Genomic DNA, 10,337 nt, shown 5'->3' with positions numbered 1-10,337 from the left:
CATGCTTAGGTTTCTTTTATATGCTAGAGCAGAGCATTGTAACCTGTGCACCGCGGTAATATGTGTTCTCCGAACAGCACTTCGGCAATATACGGAGTGCGCAGAAAATATACGGAAATACGCATATACGGAATAACTAACGACTGCCGATGAAGTACATATGTATGTACGTAGTGATTTGTAAACAATGTGTGCCGCGAATATCCAAAGGTTACGATGCTCTGTGCTAGAGTATCTAAAAAAAACACGTGCCGCGTGCCTCTCTGTGTGATTTCGCCCTAACACTCAGTGGCATGTCGTCTGGTGGTTATAATTAGGAAATATATTGAATGATGATTCTAATGGGCAGGATCTAAAGTGTATAAGAAACAAATACAATATAAATTGTATTACATTGCTTGTAAATATTTCATATACTGAATCTTCCCTTCTATTGTGAGATAAATGTATTTCATTATTATGTTACAGACGTCATGCTGCTGGTGTATTTCAATATTTTTTAGTTTTTCTTTTTCAATATGTGTGTATATTCAATGGATCTATACAAAAAATGTACAATTAATTCAACAACATACTCAAAAAAGTTCAAAAGTCAACAAAAACGAGGGGGCGCCACGAGTTCTTTGGCACACGCTGTAGATCATTTTAACAAATATGTATATTTTTTTGAATTTAAAATGATTTTTTTTAACTCATTTGTTTTCATTTTCAAATATACATATATATCTTCTTAAATTGCAATATTAATCAATACAATAAACATTTTAACGACTAATTAATTTCATTTTTTTTTCAATATACTTTTATTAACAATAATGAGTCTCTCTATATGAAGCGTACTGTGGTTGGCTAATAATAATAATCTTTAATATATTAATAATAACATAGATTGTTTGATCATTCTCTATGGACAATCAATGTTGCACAGTTAGAACATTACCCTTTAATTCGTTTTGAAATCATAACACAACGACAATGACAATGGTGAATCGAATTATTAACATACAATGATAGATAGTATACGAGATTTATACAAGATTACAATAGAGACGTGTAGATATGTGTTTATATAATAAGTGTAGATATTTAGAAAACAATGTCAATAGCACAACATTTTTAATTCCGTTGAGATCAAGCAACTTTCATTGGTCCTTCTATTACATACGTACATATTGAATGAATGTAAAAATATTAAAAATTTTGTATCGAGGGATGTCTGAAAGGAAACCATACATGATACATGTGTCAATCTTCAAATTGTGGTCGCACCAAATGCAGCAGTCATAGAAAATGGCCAAATGTGAGCTTAATAGTATTCAGGGATGCTTTGATGCGTTACTTTTATATAAGACAACTGAATAATACGCTCTACAGGAGAGCACATCTTCGTACGATACAAGCAGTGAGAAGGAAAACACCAAATAATTGTATAATATTTTAGAAAGCATCGCTTTTCAACAACCCGGATGTCTTCCGCTTCGTCTCGTCAACAAATCCAAGTGTATGTTTCCGCTAGTGTGTTCGTGTACGTCCATGGAGAAATATCAAAACAGTGCCACACTACTCAAAAGATGCCTACTAATATACATATATATATATATTTAATACGATATATCACACAGCTTGATATCTTACATAAAAAGATGTATTTTTTTTTTTATTTATGGTATATTCCAGTTAATTTTCTTTATAAATACACAAATAGGCCTACCACATATATAATATAGCTGTATTTTTTTTTCTTCTAATATGTACGATACTTTTGTAGTCCGCATATTCTTAATAACACATATGTATATACAAATGCAAGTGTGCCCAGCTCGTAAATGACTATTTTAAAAATATAACAATTTATCATCAATGAATGAGTCAACCTACGGCATGGTTACGTCCAATAATCAATGAGCAAATGAAAATTTTAATATATTTTCAAAAGCTGAATTAACCATATGTATATGTACGATTCAACGTAACCTGACCGAAGATGGAATTATAAAAAAATAAATATTTTTTTATAATAACTTGTTTCTTTTTTTAAATATTTATGTTCATATATGGATTTTCGGCTAAATCATTTAAAAATAAATCGATTTTAGAGGCCAATTTCAATGGATACATATGTACATTTATACAAATAATATTTTTACACAGCTGATTCACATAGACAAGCAATCAACTTGTAATATAATTTTTTTAAGTTTAAAATTACTTGAATATACAATAATAAATGGATAAAACGACAACGTAAAAGATTGGAAAACAGTGTTTTGATAGCAAGGAATTGAAAAATTGAACACAGTAAGGGTAAACGTTAATGGGAGATATGGCAAATGTTAATTAAAAAAAAAAAAACATATTTTTTTTAGTATTAAAATAATTTTTTTCTTTGGTCCAACAGCTTTTAATCACTGAAACACCCTATATTTGAGTTTATGATAGACACAAGTTCATGCAGTTTAAACATGTATGTATATATATATTATAATATAATTTATATCATCAACGAATACTAACTTCGGTAGCTTACTAGTTCTCAAAACTCCAATTTTTAATTAAACATTTAATCTTTTATTTATCTTTAAATTTACTAAATCAGACACGCTACACATAATCAATGACCACAGTGATGTCATATGTATTTTATTTTACAATTCAGATGATTTGCTAATCGTGTACCGTATATATGTATGCATGTATTATAATCTTAAATTTAATAATTACTTATAAAATAAACAATAAATTAAATTAACAAAAAAAAATATATGCGCATAATATGACACAGTAAAGCCTATAAATATATATATATATATATATATATATATATATATATATATATATATATATATATATATATATATATATATATATATATTTATATACATATATATACATATATACTTTGTAATATTATGATTATTTTATATGTATTTTAAACACATGACCTATAAAAGTAAAATATCAACATTATTGGGGCATCTTTTAGAATCGAACGTAGACCGGAACATTGTAACGAGTGTTAACACAATAAAGCAGAATGTACATATATTGACAAAAACCAACATCAAGTTTGTTAATATAATAATATTGTACTATGACACTAGGCTTACGTTTAACAGCTTAAAATATTGACAATAATTGTTTTGTTATTATAAATTTAGGCAAGTTTTTATAAATAATGCGAATTGACGGGGCAACAGTTCCGAATACCTCGTACGAAACCTCCATAAAACTCATAATCACAATAAATCATCACAAATATGCATCCAATCAGAAGCACTACAATGTGAGGTTCACGTTAAGAAGTCGGCAGACCGGACATAAAGGACAATAAAAGAGAATAATATCACATAGACTTAAAAATTAATTAAAAATACTTTATTTCAACACAAATCATATACGATTATATAGACACAGATAGAACAACAAAGAAACAAACGACGTATTGTGCATAAATTAAAACACGCTATTTAAATTTTGATGTTATGTTCATTTATTTCCATCCAACGGCAGATAAAGCGATACTTTATATGCGAATACGATTTAGGAAGTTGAATCGATCACACTTTTGAATCTGAAAAATTCCACACCATCATCCGTACAAACGAGCACATACAAAAATTTGCTTTTTTTTTTCTTCAATTCATTTTAAACACACTTCTGAATATACACGTGTGAATAATTTAAGACGTATTGTCAGATGCAGAGATCGGAATCGTCAACGTAACAACTTCATAAGCAACAAAGCGGTGGCGTAACCTAAAAAAATGCGTGAACGATTAATCGAATGCGTTTTCAAAGCACGCACACCGCGAACTTGGTGTACGTTCATATAAAATAGTGAAAAACGCAACGATATAGGGATTTTAAAACACGGGGGCGTTAATTACGCCACCGCGATGATGTAATGATAAAATGCATATATCGTTTATTGTCGTTCGTGTGCGGGTGTTGTAAATCTAACAATATTTTTATTATATAAAATGTGACCAAACTTTTAAAAACAAATGCATATCATTTTTTTTTATTCATACTGAGATTTTGTTTTTTTTTTTTTAACAAACTCAATTGTTCTTGTGGTGTAGAATTTAAATATTTCACATCACATAAGATATGATCGATGTATGTTTTAAATTTATAATGATATAAATACCACTAAAGATTATATTATATAATATTTAGGGCACACCTATGTATGTAGGTTAAAAAAAAATTATGCGTTTAATAATTTCTTAAAATGTTTCTAATAACGTACGTTGAAGAACGTGTTTGAAATGATTTGGTCAAATTCTTTATATATATATATGTAATAAAAAAAGCTGATATTTATATACATGTATATATATTTTTTGTTATAAAAATGTCAACGACATAAAATCCACAGACATATCCGTTTAAGAATGAGTAGATTCATTATAATTCTGTCGTATGTTTGAGAAAACGTCGTATGTTTGAGAAGTGGTATCTTGCCGATCTTCCCATTATGTAGTGTTTTAATTTCATCGGATTCTTATTTTGTAATCAGACGTGAAAAATTAGTCCCACAAGAAGCGGGAGGAATAATTCGGAATAGCTTTTTTTTTGTTGTTGTAAAATGTCATCCCACGATTTGTGGTCGAATGTTTGTCTCTCAATTTGAGATGATTCTATAACACGTTTCAATTTTCGTTCTACCGTCGAACGGGTAGAGTCCAAGACTAGTAGAAAACGATTCGGACTAGAGGCGTAGTCGACTTCCATCATCAGCAAGGAAGGTGATTCATTCGGATATACAATCTGGCAATATGAAAACGTATAAAACACACTTTTTTCAGGCTCGTATAAATATAGTTTCAAATTTTTCATTTATGGTACGTTGAAATTTTTGCCTCCATGTGAAATTTGATTATTGACACACTCGTCACGCTGCCCAACTAGTAAAATCAATCATGCACAATTACGTGGCCCGGATGGGTAACAACTCTCTAAAAACAATAATAGTATACATATATACCAGATTCCAAATGCCCTAATCTCACACGACACGTATAATTTAATCGGAAATGGATCCAATCAAAAACACACCGATTGGCTCTAATCTTCTAAGAAGTCATTCAGCACCTACTACCAGCGAGAAATTTCTAATAAACATGTCTAACTAGATAGATGCGTCGTTAATTTTCAAAATATTTTCATTTTTTTTTTTGCCTACATGTTCTGTTACATACACATTTATATCATAGCATTTATTTTTTGTTCTAAGCACATATAACGCTAGTCTCCTCACATGGCTACGTAGGTGTGGGTTGGTCAAACGAATGTTCTCTTTTGCGAGCAACCTTTTTTCACTTATATAAATGCCCAACACTCCAAAGTCTTGACTATGAAGTCCTCTTGAGTTGACAGGGGTTCATTTCCATAAGTTGTACAAGATTGGGTCCTTCCTTGGTACAAGTCTCCGTCTAACCACAGTCCAAATTTACCACTGAAAATAAAATAAACATTATTATATTAATATTTGGCTGTATTGTTTTTATAATATCATATTTTTAAGTCAAATTTTTTTTCCGGGAATGAGTCAGCTATATCCTGCTGACCTTTCATGAATATTTATGTTGCTCTGACGTGTGTTCTTTGAATTACATTAAGTGTTTCCTAAATCTACAATAAGTCGAAATCCCTTTTGAATTAAGAATCTTATTGATATACCCCTGATTTTGATCAAAATAATAAGGATTTAGGAGGAAAGAGGGGAGAGTACTGCGTAACTGTTAAAAAATTACTTGAAAATAAAAAAAACAAGAGGTTAAAATATACCTGAAAGATATGTATGACAAAACGAATATTCAGAATCGATGAAAAGCAAAAGTTCACCATCAGAAATCTATTCATACTATTCAGCACTGAAGGCAATAGCACTACACGGAAAAGCCTATTTCTATTCATACTATACAGTAGCGCACGTTCAGACAAGTTTTGGCCGAGTGCAAGGCAAAATCGGCTTACATATACACCACAGAGCATGACGATAGGGCATAATATTGCTCGAGTCGTATCGTTGAGTCAATATTGCAGCAATATGACGTTTCCGAAAATATTCATATGCCCATGCGCACTTTTGTTAGTACACGTGCACTCGCTATGACTTCACGTGGTGCGTGAATATGTATTTCCACAGTGGCCAAAGAAAACCAGTTTTGCTTCATACGTTGTGGTGACATGTACTTCTGTATAATATGAATAGATTTTGTCGGCTACTGCTGTTACGTTTATGTTACGGAACATATGAATGTACCACAGAATACTTTTCGTACTGCTGTTTACGTGCAGTTCCCGGTCTCTGCTGTGCCAGTATGAATATACCTCAAATTGGATACCCAAGGCTCTAATATAAATTTTATCGAATCACTCAAAAAGGGTAGATATGATAAAACTTCATCCTATTAGCAATTCATCAGATATGTATGATATAATAATATACGAATATATTTTCAAATCTGGCCTCGATTCAGGCAAACGATAAGTAGAAATATGTAATATGTACAAAAATCCGCAAACGGTAACTTTTTATCAAAGGGAACGGATTTTGTATAATTGCTCAAATTTTCTATTCAAATAACTATCCACAGTCAGCTCGATCAACTGTATTTCTTCTGCATTTGAGAGATTATTTGACAATATTGGAACGTTGGTTAGGAAAGGATATTTTATCCATCTAAAAGATTTGATGCAAGAAACTACTGTTAAAAAAAATTAGGCCTGTGGAGTCGGAGCATTTCAAGCAGAGTCAGAGTCAAAATCATAAAAAATCAACCGACTCCCACTCCTTTTTAATATTTCCTTTGATTAATATTTTTACAGTATCGACTAATAAATTGAAATTTAATCATTTCTTTGTAAAAATCATGAATTTAAATTATATTATAAATAAAATCGTTGAATTACGCATATTTTGATGTGTTCTGACCAAAACCGATGCTTCCTCTGTCTCATACTTTATTTTTATTCTCAGTGTTTTTATTAAATTGATTTGTTTGTGTATGTGTATTCGTTCAAGTTGGAATCGGAGTCGGTAAATTATGACACAACTCTACAGCCCTGATTAAAATTCTTTTGTAAGCTTTTCAAGCATTTTATTTTTTGATAGTTTTGCAACACAACACTATCAAGTTCGTTAGTTTGTTACTGTCATGAAGATATGAAAAATAATCAATATCATTAAAATTTGTAAACAGAAGCATTTTTTTCTGCCTATTGGATAACATAGCTCACAGAGCGATCGCTTTGACTCACATATCCTTTCAAATCCACTGAGTAACATACATAGTTTGGCAAATACTGATTTAAGGAAATCAATTATTTTAACAGAATAAAATTAAGTATTAAAAAATACATACTCTCCGGCACCAATAGAAATATTATCATTGCTGCCCCTGATAAAGTAGAGATTGTCTCCGGTCCATTGCCAGACTCGGAACACTCGTTGCGGTTCTTCTGGGGGCTTTTCACTCTCATCGACGATAGTGGTTTGGGAAGCGTCCAAGGGAATAGTGGCCGAAGGTGGTGGAGTTGCTGTCGGAGCCGATGTAGAAATGCTTCGACGGTGTGCGGCCGGGGAATCCGGCTTATTTGCACAGAAAGAAAATAGGAACGACTCTCCAGTTCCGTAAAAGTGTTCAGACGGGTGAAGTGCGCAAGAAGTGAGAGCACCAAATACCTAAAAATAAATATTTATAAAAAAAATCCAGCATTTATAATCGTTTGATTCCGAAATCAATATAATACTGACATGATTATCTGTGTCTTGCACGATGAGCAAGACGGGACTGTCCACACGTTGCATCTTCCTGTACATGGAATTGAGAGAGAATCCATGCTGGATACTAGAGAAGACCAACGACCACATATAGCCTTGAGCTCTCGCCGGTAAATGTGCACATAATTTTTCTCTGGAATGATTGAAATTTAACAATATAACAATTGCGACAAATTGATCAAAATTCAATTCGATAATACATACCTATGTTCCAGTGTGAGAATTTCTGTTGTACCGATGAGATCCGGTGGGCTAAATTCCATATCGACGGATGCTCCAGAGGAATATAGAGCCCGCCGCAGCTCATCGCTCATCGACAGCACCTACCGTTCAAAAACAAGTATTAAAAAACACAAATAATAATTAAATGCAATACACACACAAACACAGTACCGAATCTAGAATCGCTTTCAACAACATAAAAACATAAACTACTGTATTTGATTTGTTATTTACAAAATACGGCATAGTACTACGCCGTATTATAAATGTATCCTAGATAAGGTGCTGGGAACATCTCTAAAAAGCTCACATAGATTAAACATTAAGATACATTACCATTCTACAATGATTCATAAATCTAACAAGTGCAATTTTTAATAATAAATACGAAAAATCTATGTCGTCTTTGTACCGTGACAAATTTTCATCATGCCAACCATCACTAACAATATTCAAGCCGTTTAAGAGTGCATGTCTTATATAAAAATAAAAAAATTAAAACAATTTTTCTTGGATAATGATTCAACACTGTTTGTTGTGTATGTGAAATGAGAGTAGGATGTTATGAATATTATTGACAGAGATGTAAAATTTTTATATGTATTATAATGTATATTATAAATACCTAAAATATAAATTCTCACGCATACGACAAAGAAGCTATTTAAAGCCAGTCTTTGCAACTGAAATAACATTAAATTTAGCATTTTAATAGTGGAGTCTTATCTTGAGTGCCGTAAATTAAAAAAAATAAAATAAAACTTGGACAGTCTGTACATGTGACGTTGACATTAACTCGTGTTTATATTTATTTATTTTTTGTTACTTAGAATAAAAAGAAGGAATTTATTTTAAGCCACACTTTATAATCATTTATTTGCACACTTTAATATTTTTGCCTTAAAAAGTGACTCTTTATAAGTATGAATATTTAAAATTTAAATACAAAATAGAGGTTATTTAACGTCAAATCATCATTTTCAGAATTGCTAAATATTAAAAAAAAAAAAATTGCTAAATATATTCAATGAATACAATATCGGAGCCCGTTGATTAAATTCGATAAGTTTTTTTTACAAGAGTGATATTTTAAATAAAATTTTAATACAAATACAAACCTCAGGCTGTGTCCTCGAGTATATTAACGACATGGATACGTTTTCACTGATCACTTATATTAAAAATTCAACTATGTATTTCGAACAGACACCTTTTTAAAACGTCCACACATTTTAAAACAACGATCGTTGAATAAAGTCTGTTATAACTGAACGAGCACACCACATTTCTCCAGAGTCAACTTTTGCAACTGCGAATATTTCGTAGTAGTAAAATCAATTTCTGCCTGCAGCAAAAACAATAGTGAATATCGTTTGTAGGCGAACAATCTCTGGTATTGCTCATTGATTATTCATACACAACATTACGACGACGACGACGACTTCAGGAAAAAATGCCAGATTCGAAGAATTTCCTCATCAGAGAGAGGTCGCCGCATCAGCCACGTCTGATCAACGCTTCTCAAAACAATCCATACGATAACTCTTTCTATCAAAACCGGTTGAAAAACGACACAGACGATTGACGTTAAGCATACACGTGCATCCGGACACTAACCAGTTTTGCGCAATAACGCACAATTATCCTTTTTTACATTGCAAATTAGCGTAATTATAAACATGGCATTGTCATTGAACTTTAAACTTCAAAATAAAAAAAAACGACAACCGCATTTCAATTTAAATGCAAAATAAAAAAAAATACATAGTTAAGGGGTGACATTATAGTAATTGGACAGTCTATAGTAGTAGTTGGCATACATATACTCAGGGCCGGCCCAAGGGGCAGGTCGTTCAGGCGGTCGCCTGGGGCGCCATTTACTCATCCTCAGTTGTTTTCAAGAAAAAAAATAAGAATAAATTGAAAACCTAACTTAATTAAATCACCATTACTTTTTTCATACATGTAAATGTTACAGCCCAAGTGTACATTTCGTTCGTAGACTAGTTTGTTCATACACGAACCAATCTGGCCAGTTATAGTGTAACTTAATTAAACGCGGTCCGCTCTAGGGTATAGTCGATCGTTTGTTGGATAGATTTAAAAGATGAGATCGATTGCTAGCAAGTAATTATTTATGATGTTACTAGTTAGGCAGTTCGATAACAAGTATCTATTTATGTGACATAATTACTTGTGATCGAATAATTAGGCGTAATTAAAATTGATCTCAGATTTTAAACCTGCTAGCAAACGATCCACTATACTCTAAAGCAGAGTATCGTAACCTGTGCACCGCGAACAGCACTTCGGCCTAATGCGT

General features: G+C 31.8%; 1 protein-coding gene across 41 annotated transcripts in view; it reads right to left on the bottom strand.

Annotated features, from left to right (window-relative positions):
- Positions 1–3,355: 3,355 nt before the first annotated feature.
- Positions 3,356–10,337, bottom strand: part of mtd (TLD domain-containing protein mustard) — a 130,761-nt gene continuing 123,779 nt past the window's right edge. For 30 of the 41 annotated variants that reach the window (XM_077432667.1, XM_077432663.1, XM_077432664.1 and 27 more), the window contains 4 exons: positions 7,997–8,115; positions 7,766–7,925; positions 7,374–7,693; positions 4,055–5,461 (listed from right to left, as the gene is read on the bottom strand). In XM_077432667.1, the coding sequence (XP_077288793.1) occupies positions 5,326–5,461; positions 7,374–7,693; positions 7,766–7,925; positions 7,997–8,115 (735 nt within the window). In that variant the 3' untranslated portion in view covers positions 4,055–5,325. Of the gene's footprint in view, positions 5,462–7,373; positions 7,694–7,765; positions 7,926–7,996; positions 8,116–10,337 lie in introns of all 41 variants that reach the window. The other 11 variants (XM_077432672.1, XM_077432673.1, XM_077432657.1 and 8 more) reach the window with 1 other exon arrangement.

This window comes from Arctopsyche grandis, chromosome 6 (assembly GCF_051622035.1).
Source record: "Arctopsyche grandis isolate Sample6627 chromosome 6, ASM5162203v2, whole genome shotgun sequence".
NCBI lineage: Eukaryota > Metazoa > Arthropoda > Insecta > Trichoptera > Hydropsychidae > Arctopsyche > Arctopsyche grandis.
Note: the sequence above shows the minus strand (reverse complement) of the source record. Positions and strands in the feature narration are given on the sequence as shown.